At 36.7% G+C, this 23,330-nt stretch overlaps 1 protein-coding gene across 4 annotated transcripts in view; it reads left to right on the plus strand.

The window, feature by feature from the left end:
• Positions 1 to 23,330, plus strand: part of KLF12 (KLF transcription factor 12) — a 662,522-nt gene that overhangs the window by 457,323 nt on the left and 181,869 nt on the right. For all 4 annotated transcript variants that reach the window (XM_070408948.1, XM_070408947.1, XM_070408949.1 and 1 more), the window contains one exon: positions 18,752 to 19,298. In XM_070408948.1, the coding sequence (XP_070265049.1) occupies positions 18,752 to 19,298 (547 nt within the window). The remainder of the gene's footprint in view (positions 1 to 18,751; positions 19,299 to 23,330) is intronic.

The raw sequence follows: 23,330 nt of genomic DNA on the forward strand, positions 1-23,330 counted from the left end.
TCACATGTAATGGATTAATGTTGGCCTCCAGAAAGGCTTGTCTCTTTCATTTCAAACATTTTTTATGAAGCTGGCAAACTTGTATCAAAATTTGACAAAATTCAAGAACAGGCAAAACTATATAGCTTTAGAAGTCAGGATAGTACTTTTGAAATATGTAATGACTATGATGAGACAGGAAAGGGAAACATTACTTCCTGTTTCTTTGTCTGCGTGGTAGGTACATGTCTATGCTCAGCACATTTGTAATTTGTGAAAATTTCACAAACAGCACACTTATAATTTGTTCACTATTCTGTATGGTGTGTGTTATAGTATGGCCAATTTCTACTCGATAGTGTTTTAGTTCATTAATCTTGTCTTCTGCTGTGTCTATTCTGATGATAAACACAGGTCTCAAATTTTCAGTGTCAGGTATTGTATTTTTCTCTTCTAGAATTTGTATCTCCTTTTTTATTTTTTTTTGGAAGGTTCTAATTTTTGAGTAAAATTTCACTCTTACTTTTTTTCTTAAGCATGTTGCTGTAGTTATTTGAAAGTCCATGTTTGATAATTCTAAAAATTCTGAGTTACTGGTAATTTGTTTATGTTGACTGTTTCCTTTTAGTTTTAAGTAATTTGTTACAGTCTCATAGAATTTTAAAAAATATTTAAGTGAATTCCAGACGGTATGATTATGCCTCAAAAAATAAAGTAGTTATAGAACAATAGCTCCTCTCATTGTGTTTATTTCAGTTCTGGATCCTGTACTTCAAGTCTTGGTTGCTTTAGCTCACCTCCAGTGTCTTAAAATTGTACTTTTTGAAGTTTCGTCCAATTTTTTATTGTTCCTATCAGGAGAGTTGATCATATATAGACGATTTAGCTGAAATGAAATTTAGTCTTTTCTTTTTCCACGTTTTATCCACTATACATTGGCTAATTTATTTTTGTTTTCACCACTTTGGATTCTACCCATGAAGCCACTTATGAAAAAGTATTACAATTTAAGGCATGTTTGGAAACAATGGTGAAAATTATTATAATCCCTTTTTGAGATAATGTCATCTAGAGAGCTACTTACATATTACTTTTTTATCCTGACAAACAAGAGGCACACAGAGGCACAAAGTCATGTTTAAAATTTGCCTATAAAGTTGTCCTAAGCATTTGCTTTATTTTACAGGGCACACCCTCCCCTGTTTTTTGCTTTAATTACCTATTTCTTAATTATTATGTAATGGCATATATGTCTTTCTATCAGTGTTCTCCCTATGCATGTACTTGGAAATTGAAGCTTTTAAGCCTGTTAATTCTTTCTTTCTCCTTAATTTCAGATTGAATTGAAAACTGTTGCTTTTTTTTTTTTTTTTAGCTTTGAAGAACTTTCTAATTTTATTTTTGAAAACTGTTGCTCTTATTTGGAGTTGCCAACATTGTCTTCTTCAAAATCTTTATTTTAAAAAATATAGGTATTTTTTATTGATTTCAGGGAGAAAGGGAGTGAGGGAGAGAGATAGAAATACCAATGATGAGAGAGAATTATTGATGGGCTGCCTCCTGCATGTCCCCCACTGGGGATTGAGGGGGCAAACAGGGCATGTGCCCTGACCAGGAATAGAACCATAGAACTGTGACCTCCTGGTTCATAGATGCTCAACCACTGAGCCACGCTGGTCGGGCCAAAATCATTATTTTTAAGGACTTTTACTTTACATACCACTTTTATTGCACGTGTATTTTATTATTATTCTGTGAATTTCTCATGTCATATATTCCAGAAATTTAGAATAGCCCGATTTATGAACTTTGTGTTGATTATGGACCTGTTGAACAGAATTTTCAGCAAGTTCTGCCTTGGCATTCAAACTAACTAATGAGCTCCTTTGTAATTTAAAACAATATTCAATCTTCTGATTAGATATACATATTAGATTTATATACTGAAATTATAGAAAATATTGAAATAATGTTTTTCTCTACTGGTAATAAGAATAGTCATGTGTCGGTGAATGGTGTAAACCCTTTCTTTCAATCTTCTACAAATGTTATAAATGTTATATAAAAATGTTATCTTTCTGCTTCATCTTGGGGAATATTTACAACCTGGTATACTTTGTGCATGTTTCTGGGAAGATACAGCATAAATCAGTGTATTTTTTGTGAGAAAATTTTTTAAAAATACACTGATTTCCTGTCATATTGCTTATATTCTATCTCATCTATTGATCTGTGAAAATATAAAAAATGTTATAGCTTAATTAAAACTGAAATATAATAATTTAAGCCAGTTTACCAGTAAAATACAGCTAAGAAAAAATTGTTAATTGAAATACAAGGGGCAAAGAATAATGCCATCTATCTGTCATCTTGCTATAAATTTGCCTTATGCTCTTAAAATTAAGGCGTAATTACATGCACTTGAATCACTATTTAGAATTGCATTGATAAGTTTTCCAGGACCATTTTATGCAAATTAAGAGAACCTTTTTATTCCTCATTATCTTACCCTATAATTCTGTGATATGTAATACAGTATTAATGAAAAACTGTAGCATTGATATAATTTTATTTAATCCAGTTTCAGAATCTCTTATATTTAATTCTAAAATTCTTAAAAGTTCTGAAAAATTAACATTAGAAAAACTTAGGTAGAATTAAAGCCTGAGCTGAACTCTGTGCAGATATTAGTAATCTCTCTGTAACACAGTGTAAATGCTCATTGGTATTACTGTAGAAATATCAGTGTCTGAGTGTGCACTTCCACCCCAGTTCCTCTCAGCAGTGTGCTACTACCTTCCTAAAACCCTAATGAAATATATACTGCCTAGGAGTTTAAAACAAGAAACTGTGTGTCTCTAGTTACTTTCCACTTTGTTTTGATAGTTACATCAAAAAGAGGTCCTACTGTCTTCTGCTATAGCAGATTATGAACAAATTTTAACATTTGACCTTACAGTATACTATGTAATTTACTGAATAATTAAAGGCTGTGTCTTTTTGTGGAACCTAAACTGGTGCACTCTATCAGTTGTAGTATTGTAGTTTTATAGCACTACCGTAAAATAGACAAAAATAATCGCTACAACAAAAAAATGACAAAGTACTTTAATTTAATACTTTGTGTCATTTAATCTTCAGAACGCCCTTCAAATGTAGGTACTACTATCTGAACCCTTCTGTAAGTGAAGAACTGAAGTTTAGCAAGACAAGCAACTTGCTTATGATCCCTGAACTAGGCTAGTGCCAGGGCACAACCCAAGTCGAAGTGTCCCTAGCCATGTTCTTCAAACCTCTGCTATAGTGTTGTAATATGTCCTTTACTTTTTTTTTTTACATTTTTATTTCAGAGAGGAAGGGAGAGGGAGAGATAAAAACATCAATGATGGGAGAGACTCATGGATTGGCTGCCTGCTGCATGTCCCCCTGCTAGGGATAGAGCCTGCAACCCTGGCATGTGCCCTGACGAGGCATCAAACCATGACCTCCTGGTTCAAGGCCATTGAGCCATGCCTGCTGGGCTGTAATATATCATTTTAATTAATTATATAAAGCATTAAATAAATATGAAGTGCAGTTTTATGATCAATTCTTGCTTATCTTATTGTTGATTATTTACAGGGAAAAAATGCTAATAGCAAATCAACTTTTCTTTTGTCACTCAGCGAGTATCTGGAATCCTCCTTTCTACTGTCACTTGACTGGTGCTCAAGAAATACAAATGAATTTTAATATGAGCCTGAGAAAAAGCATATAATTATGGCAATAAATCTGCTGGAATCATATAATGAATTTAAAACCCAACATAAATGCTTTTTGGGTTATCTGTCATTTGGGATTACTTAACACTGTGATCCCTTTTAAGACTGTAGATAATTGAACATTGGCTATTTTTACTGCAGCTGAAAGTATTGATGCTAAGTAGGAAATGAACTATGTAAATGTGACATTGCTTATTTATTTAATAATTAATTTGAGGGCTCATCACAGAAATCATTTAAAACCAAAAAGCACAGATTAACTTTTTCTCATGGGAATCAAAGTTCTATTATTTGGCTCAAAGAAGTGATTGATGTGCCTGATTCTATTGTTTTTCTTATTTGATAATGAAGAATTGAATAATGTACACCTGTTTTCTTAGAAATATTAGAGGGGAAACTAATAAAGGAAAATAACTCTGCTAAGATATGTTTGTGAAATCCATGAAAGATTTTACTTGAACTTTTTGACACTTTCTCTATTGAACATTATGGTCTTCTTTAAATTGCATGAAACAAAAGGAAAAATGTTATTGGAGTGATTACAGTCATTTCAGTCTTTCCTGATCTACTGTAGGCATACAGTATAGAATCAGTTGTGGGAATCAGTGTTATAATATATTGAGGCCATAGGTTTGTTAACAGAAGTCACTATTACATCTTGACATTGACACTACCACCTGTAGAGCCATTGGCACATTTCTTAACTTGTCCCAAGTGCTAGGGTCTTTCCGCATTCAGGGTTCAGAAATCTGGAGAAGGGGCTGCGATTTAAATGAATAACTAGACACTAGACAAGAAATAAAAATTTGGAAGGCATGGGGGAGTCAGGGGAAGCTCCACTTTCTAGTGAAGTGGGCTCCTGGAATGTCCAGCCCCATGGTTTTTTATTCCCACATTTTCCTCTTTAGCAAAGCAGATATACATATCAAAGGTAAGGCCTGGTAAACAATAAAGGACCCTCAGGTTAGGGGAATTGCCTTTGGCTGTTCCAGCAGCAGGTAATAACATGCAGATTTTCAGCTCTGCTGAATATAGAAGCCCATCAGTCTTTTGATGAACTTCTTGCATAATTATGACCTGCTGGAATTTGCTTCCAGCACCAAGTCTCTGTCTACAAAATGTGATTAATAATAATTTCCTATATTGAGGTGTTGTGAGGATTAAATGAGTAGACCATATGCATGTACACGGATCCGTAAGTGTTAAATACGTTATTCCACCTTTATATGTGGCAAAGTTCATTCAGGTTTCATGCCTAGATTTAATTGCTGTAGGCATCCTCTGGGCTGATATCCAGACTCCTTACTGGAAAGGCATATTCTTAACAGAGATGGGAATTATTCACTGCACTTGTGACTTAAGTTCTCTAACCCAAAGCCAGCTCAGCTGGACTGTTACAGAAAAGAAATATATCTGCACTCTTCAAGTCATGACCTTATGCACAAGAATGAAAACAAACAGCCCTGGCTGGTATGGTTCAGTGGCTAGAGTGTCACCCCACACACCAAAGGGTCACAGGTTTGATTCCCAGTCAAGAGCATGTATCTGGGTTTCAGGTTTGATCCCAGGCCCTGGTCAGGACGAGTGTAGGAGGCAACCAATTGATGTGTCTCACATCCATGTTTCTCTCCCCTCTCTCCGCCTTCCCTTCCACTCTCTATAAAAAGCAATGGAAAAAATATCCTTGGGTGAGGATTAACAACAACAACAATAAAGAATGAAAACTAACAAAAATGAAGTCATCTGAACATACACACATGCGTAAATAGATCATAAATACCTCAAGTTAAATATATGCATATTCTCACTACACACATTCCTCCCATAATTTTTAAGTGCACTTTATGCCAAGAGATCATAGAAATGTATATATTATATGTGCTAACTAGCATTCATACCAATATATAAGCCATACCTACAGAGATGCACATACTAATGTTTGCACTGTGTAGATTGATAACATATGGAAGAAGTTGAGAAAGGAAAAATGAAAGGAAAAAGAATCTAAAAAGTTTGTTTGTTTGTTTGTTTGTTTTTGAAAGAGCGGGAATAGGATGGTAGAGGAAAAGAGGTAGTAGGAAAGGGCTGATAGCTTAGTGCCGGGTTTCTCAACCTTGGCACTATTGAACTTTTGCCATTGTTATGGAGACTGTCCTAGCACCTTGCCTAGCACTGTGATAATCCCACATGTTAGATGTGTAGATGAAATTGGAGACCATGGCATTGATAGGCAAAAGTCTAGTCAAATAAGATCAGCATAAAGGAGCTGAGCACAGTAAGCAAATAGGATAAGAGGAGAAAGGGAAATAGAATGAAATCCACAGAAAGCTTGCAGTAGAGTTTGGAAGGAAGGAGTAAAGTTAGTGAGATACTGGTATAGAGCATCCTACACAGAAGGGAATAGAGAGCATTTTCATTTGTTACATACATTTATCATTGTATTTAATTATAAAATTTACTAGAGGCCCGGTGCACAAAATTTTGTGCACTAGAGGCAGGGGGTCTCTCAGCTCGGCCTGTGCCCACTTGCAGTCTGGGACGCCTTGGGGGATGTCCATCTGCTGGCTTAGGCCCACTCCCCGGGGGATCAGGCCTAAGCTGGCAGTCAGACATCCCTCTGGAAGCCCAGGAGCCCTCGGGGGATGTCCACTTGCCAGCAGGGAGCAGGCCTAAGCTGCAGTCGGACATCCTTAGTGCTGCTGAGGAGGCGGGAGAGGCTCCCGCCACCACCACTGTGCTGGCAGCCTGGCTTGTGGCTGAGCAGAGCTCCCCCTATGGGAGTGCACTGACCACCAGGGGGCATCGCCTGCATTGAGCATCTGCACCCTGGTGCTCAGTGTGTGTCATAGTGACCAGTCATTCCCAGTCGTTCTGCTGTTAGGGTCAATTTGCATATTACCCTTTTATTATATAGGATAGAGGCCTGGTGCACGGGTGGGGACCAGCTGGTTTGCCCTGAAGGGTGTCCCAGGTCAGGGTGGGGGTCCCTCTGGGGTGCGTGGCCAGCCTGGGTGAGGGGCTGAGGGCTGTTTTCAGGCTGGCCACACCCCCTCAGGGTGGGGGTCCCTACTGGGGTGCCTGGCCAGCCTGGGTGAGGGTCTGATGGCTCTTTGCAGGCTGGTCACACCCCGTTCAGGTTGGGGTCCCCACTGGGGTCCCTGGCCATCCTGGGTGAGGGGCTGATGGCCGTTTTCAGGCTGGCCACGGCCGTGGGCTGAAAGCAGGTATCTGGGATTTATTTATCTTCTATAATTGAAACTTTGTAGCCTTGAGCGGACCTCAGGGCCTTCCAGAGCAGGCGGGAAGCTTGGCTTCCTCCATCACGGGGGGCAACCTAAGCCTCCTGCTCACTCCAGCTCCATGGCCACTGCCATCTTTGTGATGGACTGATGGAGTGAGGGAGTGTAGGTGTGATGGTTAATTTGCATATTACTCCTTTATTAGATAGGATAGTCTCCCTTCTGTGTATTATTTGCAGAATGACAGAAAAATTACAGAAGTATAACTAACTTTGGTTTAATTTCATATACATTAAAACCTAATTTTGGAAGCTGAAAGAACATTATCTTTCAACTTACTATTACTGAATACATACTTAGCAATTCTATCTATGCATATTCTATTTATTAAAAAAGTAAAACACTTCAAATTAACAAGTTTACAAACTGTGACACATGTGTTAGGTTTCAGACCCATTGGAAGTGTTCCTTTATCCCTTTTTTTAAAAAACAAAAACAAAACAAAACTACTTTGTAATAATATATTGAAACTAGTCATGTGAAGTTCTATAAGGGAGAGAAATTTTTTAAATGGGAATTAATAAACTGAACTGTTGTAATGAAAGAATAAGCTGATGGAAACTTTTACCTCTATTTATTGTTTGTTAAGTTTCAGACATGGAGTAATTTCATAGATATAGTCCATTTTAGAGTTAATAAGGGCTTTGGGGAGCACTAGGAGGTGTAGCAATGAGCTTTAACTAAGTGCTTACTTTGTACTGGGAACTGTGATAGGTGCTGGCTCATAGCCTCATTAGAGAAAGACACACAAGCCTGAGAGTGCTCTGGAAGCACAGAGTGCTATCGAATGCAGGGCAGGTGGAATCTGGCAAGGCTGGAGTTGGTAATAGATACCTGACTGTGCTAAAGCATAATTGAGGTCATTTTCATTAAAGAGATGGTGAGCAAACTGGTCATGTAAAGTAGAACCTAAACTAGAACTCAGGCAAGTACCCTTTTTACAAAACCACAGTGTCTCTTACCATTTACAACAGTTATCACCATTTACAATAGTTACGCTTTACTGCTTTTATCAAGGAATATACATCATTAGTCAAAAATAAAATGATGTATTTTTTTTCATTTCTGAGTGGTAGCTTTAAGAGAAAGGGAACAAAAGAAATAGATAGTAAACTGATTTTTCTACTTAGATTTCTAATTGTCCTGCTAAAAATCTAATTAGGCTTTTGGTTTTTCCATTTTGTTCTCTCATCTTTACACGTTTCTTTGAAACATATCAAAGACTGGGGACCAGGGCATAAAATGCTAATGCTATTCCTAGATTAAGAATGATTTTTCTAGGTGCTGTTATCCTAAAGCTTAATGTGAAAACAAACAGAAACTAAATAAGAAATGCATGATGAACAATTAAGGCTTCGCTAGAACAAGACTGCGCACAGAGACCACAAGGGGGTGCACCAAGAAAGCATAAAAGATGCGGAGACAAAAAAACATGACAGAAATGGAGGATATGGAGCTAAGAATCGCAATTTTGAGGGCTTGCCATAAATTTGTGCAGAGCCTCACGAAAACTAATGAGACCCTCGATGCTACGATAAAGAAATTAGAAAGTAAGCATACACGGACTGAAATAAAGAATATTATACCCAATAGCAGACCAGAGGAGTGCAAGAATCAAACCAAAGATTCGACAAAAAACACCCAATTGGAAAAGCATAATGAAAAAAGAATCCAAAAGTGTGAAGACAGCGTAAGGAGCCTCTGGGACAGCTTTAAGCGGACTAATATCAGAGTCATTGGAGTCCCAGAAGATGAGAGACAGCAAGATATTGAAAACCTATTTCAAGAAATAATGGCAGAAAACTTCCCCCACCTAGTGAAAGAAATGGACTTACAGGTCCAAGAAGCGAAGAGAACCCCAAACAAAAGGAATCCAAAGAGGACCACACCAAGACACATCATCATTAAAATGCCAAGAGCAAAAGACAAAGAGAAAATCTTAAAAGCAGCAAGAGAAAGAGGCTCAATTACCTACAAGGGAATACCCATACGACTGTCAGCTGATTTCTCAACAGAAACTTTGCAGGCCAGAAGGGAATGGCAAGAAATATTCAAAGTGCTGAATACCAAGAACCTACAACCAAGATTACTTTATCCAGCAAAGCTATCATTCAGAATTGAAGGTCAGATAAAGAGCTTCACAGATAAGGAAAAACTAAAGGAGTTCATCACCGCCAAACCAGCATTATATGAAATGCTGAAAGGTATCCTTTAAGAAGAGGAAGAAGAAAAAGGTAAAGATACAAATTATGAACAACAAATATGCATCTATCAACAAATGAATCTAAGAATCAAGTGAATAAATAACCTGATGTACAGAATGAACTGGTGACTATAATGAATCAGGGACATAGAAAGGGAATGGACTGACTATTCTTGGGGGGGAAAGGGGAATGGGAGATTCGGGAAGAGACTGGACAAAAATCATGCACCTATGGATGAACTCAGTGGGTGGGGAGTGAGGGTGGAGGGTGGGGTGGGAGCTGGAAGGAGGGGAGTTATGGGGGGAAAAAAGAGGAACAAATGTAATAATCTGAACAATAAAGATTTAAAAAAAAAAAAAGAAAAAAAAAAAAAAAAAAAAAAAAAAGAAATGCATGATGATGTGGATCACTGCAGTCTGCTTCCCACCATTGCATTTGTTTTGGGCAAAGTATACTGGGGAAGTGAGTTGGTGCCTGGACAGCTGTCCAAGTTGTGGTCATTCTTACACTCTCTTCAGTTGGACATTGCCAATACTAATTGCATATGAACTCCATGAAAAAATTTCTCATATAAAAATAACACATATTCTCTCTCTCCCTCTTCCAGAGCTGACGAGGGCAGCATGGGGGAAATGAGTTCAGTCTTAAGAATTACTCTTAGGTTTAGCTCACAGATGGACATTACATTGTAGCCTTGGTAGGAGTGTCATCCTGTACACTGAAAGGTCAAGGGTTCTGTTCCTAATCAGGGCACATACCTCAGTTGTGGGTTTGATCCCCACCCCATCACCTTCAGGAGGCAACCAATTGATGTTTCTCTCTTTGTCTCTTTATCTCTTTGTTCCTCTGTCTGGCTCTGTCTCTGTCTCTGTCTCTCTCCCTCTTCCTCTCCCTCCCCCTCTTTCTCTTTCTAAAAATCAGTTAAAATGTCCTCAGGTGAGGATTAAAAAAATTGAATCACTATGTTGTACACTTGAAACTAATATAATATTCCTTGTCACCTATATCTTAATAAAATTTGGTTATCTAAATATCTTTGAGGTCAGGTTGTCTCTGAAATTTGATGTATTCCACTACTGTGTGATTTCATTATAAAAATAACAACTCTTGATGGTAAACATTTTGTGAAATAAAATCAAGTTCCATCTGATAGCAGAAAAGATTAATCTAATTGATAATGGTAAACATTGCATCTTTTGAAATATATAACTAACACAGAACATTGCTTCAGGCATTGGAGTGAGACTATGGCGTATAGTGAATGAACTTTTTCATCTCTATAAAACATGTTTTTCTCTAATGTATAGTGAAACTCTAATTAATATTTTAAATTATCAGTCACTGAATGATAATAATTTAAAACCAAAAGAACAAAAAATTTTAATCATGAGGTAGAAAAGATAAGCTTATAACACTTGCCTCTTTTTTCATAATTTACAAATGTTGTGAAAATAGTTTTGGATTATTAATTTTACAAAGAATGGTAGACAAAATAATAAACAAAAATGGATCTCATTGCTAGCATTAATATTGAATTCAATTTTTCTTTAGAAAGTAATTAGTGGCTTTATGTTTTATTACAAATTTAGACTTACAGAATAATTTGTCAGATTGTACCTAAGAATTCCATATACCCACCCTACCACAATGCTGAACAGTTTCCATTTTATTAAAGTCTTGCATTAGTGGGGCACATTTGTTACATTTAATTATTTAACAAACCTATATTGGTACACTATTGTTAAGTAGAGTCCATTGTTTACATTAAGGCTCATTCTTTGTGTTGTACAGCTCCATGGGTTTTGACAAATGCATGGTGACATGTAAACAACATTGCAGTAACATACAGAAGAGTTTCACTGCCCTAAAAATCCCCTATGCTTCACTTATTCATCCCTTCCCTCCCTCCCCCCAAGCCCCTGGCAACTACTGATCTTTTCACTGTTTCTATAATTTTGCCTTTTCTAAAATGTCATATAGTTGCAAACATAAAATTTATTTTTAGGACATCTATGTATGTTTTTTAGATTCAGTTTGATAGCAGTTGTAAGAAAACAGGAGCAAAACTAACTTCCTAGACTTCCTTTTTGACACGTGTTTTAATGATACTACTTTTTTTTTAATCTTATTTGATGAGGTGAATAGGATTTAAGTGATTTAATATCTTGAATACAATGTTCTTATCTAGCAGGTGTGTGATTCAGTATTCACTGATTATATTGTGATATTATTAATTTGTTAAATATTTATGTATTTACATATAACATATAAACATTATGTTCATGTCAGACATGCTTGTCAGTATTTTCCTTAGTTAAGAATGTCTGCTATTAATGCATAAACAGAATCCTCTCTATCCTCTACCACCATATAGGAGAATCCTTCTCACCTCATACTAACTCCCATGCACGTGCCTAACCAGTTTCAGATTGCAGTCAACTATAAACATAGATTCTGATTGCTTTGCATAAATAATATGATTCATGAAAGTCTTAGGAAATAAATATGTAATGGAAAAACATAATAACTAGGAAAGAAGGAAAATTTGGAATAAATTTATGTGTGTGCTGAACCCTTTTTTAAGGCTAGCATTTTTAGTTCACTTATGAAAGCATAAAAAATATATATAAGAGCACAAAGAGTCCATTATGTTATGCATATGTTCTGAATTTTCTCAAAGAATCCAACATTTCTTAAACTAAGACTTGAGAAATTAATATAAAGCAATTGAATTAAATATTCATTCAAAATAACTTCCCCTTACATGCAGTAGATAACTCATTCAATCCTTTTAAAACCAAGTTCCAGATTGTCAGTGTAAGGTATTTCTACTTGTTTCCTTTTATTCTTTCTCTATGCTTTTAGAGCAGCTTCATTTTATGTCTCATTCTATCTCTCATTCTTTAGTATAGTTGGATTTAATTTTTTTCTTGGCAGTTTTACAAATTCACACTTAAACGACACTTGTTTTTAAGAGTTTGCCCTTGAACATGTAAAGAATAAAAACCACTGGGCTGAAAACAAGGTAAATGATGACCATGAGGGCCTGGGCCCATGCAAGACCAATCTTGAAAAATAGGCTTTCCTTTTTAGTAAAATAAAACAATATAGTGGAATGTGAAGTGCAGGCTCTATTCACAGATGGGTTTTCAGTGACATTTATACTTAGAGCAAAAATGGTGAAAGTTGCAGGTTGCTTGCGTTAAGCCTGGCGCTCATATCTTGATACTTTCATTTACTAACGCTGGGAAGGAAGACATGAAAACTAAGGTATGTACCTACCGTGCATTTCCTGTAAAAAAAGGAATTCAGCTCTTTAATTAAATTGTATCTCCACTTAAAATAATGCTATATAGCTTAAATGCTCAAATGATCACAAGATACAGAATCCTAGATTAAATTTCTCTCCTTTTTTTACGTGCAGTGCACACTAAGTTTCTTTAAGCACTTCCCATAAAAAATGACATGTTCGATTACTCACAAATTCAGACAGTGAAACTTATATAAACTAGTTCCTGAGACACAAAAAAAACAAATAATGCTTTGCTGTTTTCATCCCACAATAAGACTGTTAAAGCAATCATTTTACTATACTTACATAGTGTTATAATAATGGATACAAACTGAACTATGGATTGATAAAGGTTATTTATATCATGGCAGCAAGAAATAAGGCCAGTTAATTACAGTGTATTCCATCAACTGTTACATGATCATTCTGTGGACCAATCTAATGAAGCTAAAAAATACAGAAACAAATAGTTTCAGATTATTTTCTTCTATACTTTAAGAGAAATTGTGTTCATTTAAAATCATATGTGGAATCTAAAAATGCTCACAATATTCCTACTTGTTCAGCTAGTTTTGTAATATACAGTGTTTGGCAAACACTATACCTCTATGTGGATGAATTATCCTGCATCAGAATATATCTTACTCTGAGTTCAGTAAAGGAAGTCACTCTGAGAGTTATAGTAATAGGTGAGGTTGTGTTTGGAATTTTTAGTTCTGAGAGGGGAAACTCAGGTGCTTCACTCTCACTGTTCTCACTATTACTTAAAAGCACTTGCTACCTTTAATTCAACCTTCACAACAACTGTATGAATTTGGAATTAATATTACTCTTTTTTAGGTGGATAAACTCAAACCTAGAGAATTTTAATGATGATACCAAGATTGCCAGCAAATAAATGAATGTTAAGTCCTTTGTATCCAAATCAAATTTTCTTTCTATAATAGCCACACAACAAGCTTATAAAACAAATATTCTTGAAATACTTAAGACAGGAGCTATGTAATGTTAGGCAGTCTTTACAGTCTTTTCTAAAAACTGCCATGAAATTATATCTCAAAATTTATAGGGATAACATTAAATATTTATTTAAATGCTGGCTGACTGGCTGGCTGAAGAGATGAACGGATGAATTGTTAGTTGGAGACATCCTGTGTGTGTGTGTGTGTGTGTGCGCGCGCGCGCGCGTGCGTATGTATGTATGTATGCCACTTCTGTAAAAATCCCTGGTGCCATTAATTTAAAAACAAGCTTCTAAATCTTGGGCACACTTAACAGAATATTGTCTAAGTGGCCCTCAACCATGACTACCCATAATCTCTGAAGGTCTTTCCAAAGATAGGGAGGTGTTCAGACACTCCTTTTTTTTTTTTTTTTTTTAAGATCTCTGTGTGATTAAAATACATGACTAGTGTAAAAAATGCTTTTTATTCAATTGATACTAGTGGATGACTATAGGAAACACATCCACTACTCTGGGTACTAACACATAGGAGGCTTTTAGATTCACTTTTACACTCAACAAAATGCCAAGAGGTGAAGCAATATTTTACATGTTTGTTCAGGAAAATGATTATGTGATTAGAAAAACTCACATGTAATCTCCAGATCACTGAGAAGAATATGTTCACAGAATATTATGTATATTTATTTTGTGAATAAAAGTGGCTGTAAGACTTTTGGAGAAAGTGATAGTGTAACAAAATAATCTTGTTTCTATTTAGGTTTTCAAGTACATGTTTTTATGAAGTGTATTGTTATGTTTATCTTAGTGCACTTTTGTGTGTATTTACACAATTATTTCTTGACACGTTATTTAAAAAATTACTTGTAGACCCTTTTAAGTGATATATAATATTTTGAAAAATGAAATTACTCTAATTCTCTTTGACAAAACTTCAGTCTTTTCTTAAAATCTTTGTGTCTTTAAAGGTGTGAGTTTTTTTTCAGATAATATTGAATTTAGTGTTGAATCATGTCCTCCATACCAGGGTGATGAACAGCAAAAAATCAGCTAAAGTTACCATTCCCAGGCAAAACTCTTCATGAGCTTTAAAACAAACAACAAAAGCAACAAAGTTTAGTTGACACTAGTTTATCAGTGTTGTATGAAGAATTGCCCAGTTAATAACAAAGGGAAAATTTTAGGATGGGATCCTTTATTTGTTCTTTTTACTGAAGTTTCTCTTCCTCATTGTGCTACAGCTAACAACTTTTCTTATTATTTGTGGTCTTTTCTGTGTCTCTACCCCTTAGTTTTCTGATAACATATCCATATCTTTTCTCGCTTTCTCAAATATGTATAGTTCTTTTATTTAACTGTTAAAGGGAAGATCTATGTACTTCTCTTTTGATATTTTCCCTTGGTTTCTCTCAGCTTTCATTCTCTCTTGGTTGTCTCCTGTGTTCCCCGTCACCTCACTATAGCTACACATTCATGGATTCAAACCTCAGAACCAGTCCATTTCAATGTTCCACTTTCTGAAGGAAAGAAATGAATTCCTAATACTGATTTTGAGGATCAACTCACTCAGGTCTTTTTCCTAAAAGGAAGAGCAAGAGTATGCCATAGCTGTTTTGAAACAATATTTCTGCAGTATTGCTGGCTTTATGTATGCGTATGTGCAGCCTAAACCTGGAATTGTGGGTTGCTTTGTCTTTCACGTTTTCACTGTAGAAACGATTAGTATGGATTGTGAGGATATGATATTATGTCAACACTGTAAAGAGATGAATGGTACAATAAGGATTTTGTCCTCTTTATGCTGATGAGGCGTTATTTTTGGACACGCTGGCTGCATTTCAATTGCTACATATGCAAAAGGAACCAGCATGTGCCTATTGATGTTTATGCTTATATATTCATGCATAATGTGTCTAAGGTTCCACATAGGATAATCTGTAGTTCAAAGGTTTAGTGTACCCTTCCTAATTCTTATGAGCATTTTGTATATTTTAGTGTAAGCTCATGCAAAAGCTATGTAGTGCTCAATTTTTTTGAAAGCTCCTGCGGGTTATTAATGTACAGTTTTCATAGCTTTCTAATATATACAACAGAACTATAAGAGAAACACTCTTCTGGTGTTGTAAAACAGCTTTAAGAGTAAATATTTTTTCCTGGTGAGGGACTAAGCAGCTACCTTCAAAGGGTGGACTCCTATTCATAATCTGGGGAATTCTAAGCCAGTTACAAAGCTCAGGGAAGCTTGATGCCTCAGAAGCCATCTCTTTACAAAGAAGCTCTGTATGTATCACCTTCTGTATTGTCATAATTTGCTAAAGTAGTCTTTTGTTTACTTTATGAAATATTTCTACAATGCTGAATTACATCTCAGTCCTTGGTTTGTAAACCTATTTAGAAAGCTTGTGTGTAAGTAGATACTTGAGGAGAATAATGTGTGCTGGAAGTGGTCACTATTGCCAAAATTAGAATTTTGAATATTCTATATAATAAAGAGGTAATATGTAAATTCACCCTCACACCCTCACAAGATGGCTGCCTATGACCAGGTTGGCAGGGGGGTTAATGAGGGACGACCAAACAACTGAACAAGCAGGCTGCGTGGGGTGACCAGGCCAGCAGGAGGGTTAGTGAGGGACAACCAAACAACTGAACAACAGGCTGTGTGGGGCGACCAGGCCTGTGGGGGGGGGGGCATGAGGAGCGACCAGGCCAATGGGGGGGCAGTTGGGGGCGACCAGGCCAGCAGAGGGGGACAGATGGGGGCGAACAGGTCAGCAGGGGGGGCAGTAAGGGGTGACCAGGTCGGCGGGGGGTCAGTTAGGAGCAACCAGGCTTGCTGGGGGCGGGCAGTTGGGGGTGACCTGGCTGGCAGCGGGGGGGGGGGCAGTTAGGGGCGATCAGGCAGGCAGGCAGGTGAGCGATTAGGAGCCAGTAGTCCAGGATTGTGAGAGGGATGTCCGACTGCTGGTTTAGGCTGGATCCCCCAAGGGGTCCCAGATAGGACAGGATGCAGGCTGAGCTGAGGGGACCCCCTCCCCCCGCGCCATGCACGGATTTTGTGCATTAGGCCTCTAGTGTCTTAATACAGTACAAAGAGAAAATTTAATCAAGACTATATCTGAAGTCAAAAGTATTTGATAATGTAGGCTTAATGACATATTTTATAATTATAATGATAAATCATTTGAGATGTTTTATGAAAGCAACCTTTCATAAAATAACAGGATTTCTATGTGGCAATAACATACTAATGAGAAACATAATGTCCGACAAAGAAATTAGGTGATAATGCTGGGAACCAATTGAAAAAATGTTCTAGTTAGAACACTGGATAATGATAACAGCTTTTTATAAAAGTAGCTGTTTATGGTGTTCATATTTTGTTTTGTTTCTTAATGTCTGAGAAGATTAAAACTTATTTCTCAGTTTCAGTACATAAATGAAATATTATTTAGAATTTCATGCAGGAAATATTTTGGGTGATTCATTTTTATATTTTCAAATTTTATCTTTCTGTAGGTCAGTAATCATGTTATCTTAGAAGCAAAAAAACCCAACAACAATAAAACATCAATTCATTTCCCCTTTTTAGTTGATCTGGTACCGTTGTTGCAAGATAAAATTCCCTTACACTAATGCCTATTATATGTTCTGAATGAAAGTATAATTTATATTCTATAAAGGAAAATTTTAAGAAACATGTTTTGTTCCTGTAAATGTATGTTCAAGTTTTTTGGGGAATAGTAAACCAAAATCTTTCACAATGAAATGTACCAATTTAATATAACTTTAGGCATTGTTGTTCTGATACCATAATGAAGCTGAAAAAGAGCTTTTGGTTTTCATATAATAGAACAATAATCTCTATATTAGCCTGGTCAAGTTAGATATAAACTCTCCGTTAAGGCTGACACGTGCCAAGTGAACGCTTGAGCCATTATGGGCCTCAGAAGTAGTATCCAATAAATACTTGTTGAATTTATGAGTAATTGAGTATATAAATTATACTAATGCCCAGGAATAAAATGCTGCGTCCATTAGTCTGGGTAAAATCTTGGAGTCTTATTATTATTATTATTATTATTATTATTAAAATTTGCTCATTAAAACTTAAAAGAATGAGCCCTGGCCAGGTGGGTCAGTTGGTTGTTAGCCCATACAATGAAAGGTTGCGGGTTCGATTCCAGGTCAGAGCACATGTTTGATCCCTGGTTGGGGCACATATGAAAGGCAGCCCATTGATGTTTCTCTCTAACATCCATATCCATCCATGAGACTCATTCTTTCTCTCTCTCTCTCTCTCTCTCTCTCTCTCTCTCTCTCTCCCTTCCTCCCTCCCCCACCCCCTTTCTCTCCATCCCTTCCTCCCTTCCTCTCTCCCAAATCAATAAAAACATTTTAAAAAACATTAAAAGAATTAAATTGAATATGGTCAAATTATTATCATTATCTTAAGTTAAACAAGATAGTCATAGACCATTTAAAATATCCAGAAAAAATGTTTTCCCTGAAATGATTATTTTCTGAAAGTTACATTCTAGTAGTTGTGTAAATTATTTCGAGAAAAAATGTTGTCATCACTAAGTTAAGTTATAATCTGATTGTTAGAAATGATTTGTATTAATGCTCATGAGAATTGTACGGTATCTTTTTCAGCAAACATAAAAGTTTTCCCAGTATCGTTGCCAGGTAACATTATGCCTCCAGATTATGATAATGTTGGATAAGGGTTAGATTGTAAAATTGTGGAACCTAGAGCTGGAATGATGTTTATGGTTATCTAATCAGAATTCCATTAGTTTATAACTGAGGAAATTGAGACTCATAAATGAAGAATGGGTAAAACCAACAAAATGAATGTTTTTAATTATAAATAGGTTGTATTTATAGTTTTAAGTAGGTAATGCTTTACATACTGAACTTGTCTTTTAGAACATTTTCTATAAAGTGCTGTTCACTATTAGGTTCCTATGTCCTCCTTCCACCTCCATAACACACTTATTTCACTGGATTTTAACGGCTCTGCCTGTCTCTCCCAACAGGATGGAAGTGTCTTTATAGCAGAGGCCTGTGTTACTCTGCCTGGTACTTTTGTACTCTCAACTTTAATCACAATTAGCACAGAGCAATCCTTGAAATATTTGTCTCATAGCAATAAGAGAAAAATTAATAATCATTCCAGTAAAAATCTTGCATCTATTAAAATGTGTGACCAACAAAGATAAATGTGTGTTCCCTTTTTCTCCCCACAGTCTCCAAACGTCCACAACTACCCCGATATGGAAGCTGTTCCTCTGTTGTTAAATAATGTGAAAGGGGAGCCCCCGGAGGACTCGTTATCTGTAGATCACTTCCAAACACAAACTGAGCCAGTGGACTTGTCTATCAACAAAGCCAGGACATCCCCCACAGCCGTTTCATCCTCCCCAGTTTCCATGACAGCGTCTGCCTCCTCACCTTCTTCAACTTCAACCTCTTCATCATCTTCTAGTCGTCCAGCCTCCTCCCCAACTGTTATAACATCAGTATCTTCAGCATCATCTTCGTCAACAGTATTAACTCCAGGGCCCCTTGTTGCCTCGGCATCTGGTGTAGGAGGCCAGCAGTTTTTGCACATTATCCATCCTGTACCACCGTCAAGTCCCATGAATTTACAGTCTAACAAACTGAGTCACGTTCACCGCATCCCCGTGGTGGTACAGTCGGTGCCTGTTGTCTACACAGCCGTGCGATCACCTGGAAATGTGAACAACACTATTGTAGTGCCGCTTTTGGAGGATGGGAGAAGTCATGGCAAAGGTAAGGGACACAAGTGAAGCCTCGATTTATTTCAGCACTAGAGGTAACTCTTCTTTTATTCAGTGAACGAACCCTAAATCACATGCAATACACTACACCCAATCGAGTTCTGTGTCAAGCACAGAGCCATTGAGAGCAAGAGCTAAACTCAGGTTTACGTAGGTATACGATTCAATGTTACTTACTATATATTTTATGTATCAAGTCATTTAATGTCAGAATTAAAATATTTAAATTTGCAAAATAACGTTTACCTGCAAATACCCAGATGGAAAGGACAATCTATAGAGTAACTGCTTGTAAGTATAAATGCATAAATCTCTCATAGAAATTTTCCATTGAGAAATTTTTAAAAAGTGAATCAGGATGTTTCTTCTTGCAGTTTTCAGATTGGAACTTACTTGGATGACAATGATATAAAATGCCATGAAGTTGTAATGCTTGAAATCTGATTATTCACTTTTAACTAACTTGTTAAGTGGCCATTAAAAGAATTTTAAAGTTAGGTGTTTGGCTACAAAATTATCATGTAGCTTGAGTTCTTATCTTTATATATATATCTTAAGTTATTATTTTAAATAGCAAGATGGCTCAGTATGATGGAAATATTTCAACATGCAATATTAATATTCCCTCTGGGGTTTAGAAGGCAGGAAGATACTTTGCTACATGACTTTAATAATAATAATAATAGAGTTAACTATATATGATAGTTTATAGCTGAGCATGAAGTTATTTATCTATTTCTAAGTTCTTTTTTTCCACAATTTATTAGAAGGAACTTGTAACAGCATCATGTTTGGGATTTTTCTTTTTCCCTTCCTATTAATCTAAAGTAAGCCACCCTTCTATAGAAATGTAAAATGCCTATGATTATTGATTCATTCCCTTTTAAACTGAATACAAATGTATATATTTTGTCTTCAGAACTTTGAAATGATGGATTAAGACTTTATGTTGTATTTTTACTTTGAATACCATATTACTATTGAGGCCTATAACAGTGATGGCGAACCTTTTGAGCTCGGCGTGTCAGCATTTTGAAAAACCCTAACTTAACTCTGGTGCCGTGTCACATATAGAAATTTTTTGATATTTGCAACCATAGTAAAACAAAGACTTATATTTTTCATATTTATTTTATATATTTAAATGCCATTTAACAAAGAAAAATCAACCAAAAAAATGAGTTCGCGTGTCACCTCTGACACATGTGTCATAGGTTCACCATCAGTGGCCTATAATTAAAAGACGATTGATGAATACATAAAACATTGCCTTCTCATAAATGCTAGTAAAACTGGATATTTAGGCTGTTATGTAAGGCCGGCTTCGATGCGTAGGAATACCATTGGATTGTGTACTTAGAGAAATTTTTGCAAACATATACTACAGAGCTGTGCATTCACTTTTGGCAAGTTAGTGTTTGTGAGTAGTGCTATGACTTTTTTCATAGCACATGAAATACATTTTACCTTCCCAGTTTTACCAAGTGAAAAATCTCATGACTCATAGCAATCAGAGATTTTAGGCTGCGATCCTGAGAAGTATACTATACTTACTGACAATTTCCCTTTTGTGCTTTTATGGGCAAAGGCCAGGAACGAGTTCCACCATCCTCTTCATGAATAGCTAGAAGAAAAAGAGTGAGTAGGGAGCCTTTTTATGGATTTTAGTTAAGCTGAACCCTCTTTGATATTACTTATACTTTTGAACAGAATGAGCTAATAGATTTAAATAATAACATAACTGATGACACATCAGGTATTTATTACCCTATATAATAAGAGAGGAATATGCTAATTAGCCATTACGTGAGGTGTAACGACCAAGCATGTCACGACCAGATCACAGATCAGCAGAGGGTTGGCCAGCCAGGTACAAGCGGGCTGCGGAGAGCTACAAGAGGGGGCAGGGCAGCAAGCTATGGGGGGGGGGGGAGCTACAGGAGGGCGGGGAAGCAGTAGAGAGCTATAGGAGGGCAGCAGTGACCTACTGGCTATAAGTGGGCAGCAGAGAGCTACAGGAGGGGGCCGGGCAGCAAGCAAGCAGAAAGCAGAGAGCTACAGGAGAGGGCAGGACAACAAGCTATGGGGGGGCAGGGGGAGCTACAGGAGGGCGGACCAGTGGGCGGAGAGCTACAGGAGGGCATCAGTGACCTACTGGTGCACAGATTCGTGCGCAGGGCTACTGGGCCATATAATAAAAGCCTAAGTGACTGTTATGGTGGAATGACTAGAATGACCTGTTGCTATGATGTGCACTAACCACCAGGGGGCAGACACTCAACTCAGGAGCTGCCCCCTGGTGGTCAGTGCTCTCCCACAGAGGGAGTGCTGCTCATCCAGAAGCCAGGCTCATGGCAGGCGAGCGCAGCAGCGATGGCTGGAGCCTCTCCCGCCTCTGCTAAGGAGCAGTGAGCAGGCGGGTGGTAAGGAGCGAGGGGTTCCAGACATCCCCCCCAGGGGTCCCAGACTACAAGAGAACACAGGCTAGGCTGAGGGACCCTCCTCTACAGTGAATGAATTTTGTACACCAGTCCTCTGGTCTTTTATAATTATAGATTTTTCCACATTGTATTTTGGACTTTATTTTCTCCCAACTTATTCCATATCTACTAAAACTGTCCAATTCCTTCTGTTGTTTTTATTTTTGAAAATTAAAGTTACATTCAATATTATTTTGTATTAGTTTCAGGTGTACAGCACAGTAATTATAGATGTTTTTATATATATTTTTTAAGAAATAGGAATTAGCAAATGACAAAAATATAATCTTGCGTGTTACATTATTTTATACTAGAGGCTGATGCACGAAAATTCGTGCAAGAGCAGGCCTTCCTTCCCCTGGCTGCTGGCACCGGCTTCGCTCCGGTACCTGGGATCCAGGCCTCCCTCTGGCCGCCAGCAGGCACGTGGGACCTGGGCTTCCCTCACAGCCCTGGCTTCATCCGGAAAGACATCCAGTCTAATTGGCATATTATGCTTTTATTATTATAGATCTGTGTGTATGTATATACCATAGAACATAGAATCCACTCTTTGTCTGATACCACTTAAGGGAAATACTGCTTTTATTCTGAAATTGATTGATTTTAACATTGTTCATGACCTCTTTATAATTTTGGTGCACTAATGAAGGAAAAAAGAGATATCTCTTTTATTTACCATTATCATTTTTTATGGGAGAGATTATTTTTATTTAAAGTGAATTATAAAGCATATTGCCAAAATGCCAAAATTTAATTTTCTGGAAAATATATCTGTGCAGAAAAACTTTATTAAAACTCAGGCTGTAATTTGTTCTCTACATGAGTATATTTGTTAGTTATATTTAGTGTTGTTTACTCAGAAGTTTTCTTATATAAAAAATGAATATATAGCCATAAACACACTGGACTGTGATGTGGGCATTAGGTGCGTGGGATTTGGAATCAAGAAGGTACGAGTTAGAATTGGGTCTCTCCTTTACAGCTTTGGACTTAGGAAAGTTATTTAGTCTCACTAATCTATCTTTTCTTTAGTGATAAAATGGGATTAAAAACATGATCGATCCTTGAAGATTCTTAGGAAGATTAAGCAAGAGCTTATGTATAAATGTCTAGCATTATTCAGCTGTCCATACAAGTTTGCAGTTATTTATAATTATTATCTCCCCTCTCAAACACACAAAGCAATAATGTTCAGAATGTTTTTCTCTATTTTGTAAAAACAGAAAGTTGGAGGAAATAAAAACTTCCTGAATTTTAAAATGAAAAACTGCTCTGAGAAGTTGGTACAGAAATGCCTCTCTAAGTGTTTACTACAACAAATTATAAGGGATGAGAGTTTAGCATGAGAAATTGTCTGGAAACACCCCATATTTTCTGTTTTTATTAGTTGATATTAAGTTTTTATAATCACCACATTCTATAAATATTGCTATGGTATTTTATAAGTTTTTTATTGTTTAACTGACTAATTAGATGATGGTAAAAGTGTCTAGTGGAGGAAGTCTGCCTACTTCCCAAAATGAATAAAGGAAAGGGTATTT

Source organism: Myotis yumanensis, unplaced genomic scaffold (assembly GCF_028538775.1).
Source record: "Myotis yumanensis isolate MYYU_CA2020_CCGP unplaced genomic scaffold, mMyoYum1.0.hap1 SCAF_3, whole genome shotgun sequence".
Taxonomy (NCBI): Eukaryota; Metazoa; Chordata; class Mammalia; order Chiroptera; family Vespertilionidae; genus Myotis; species Myotis yumanensis.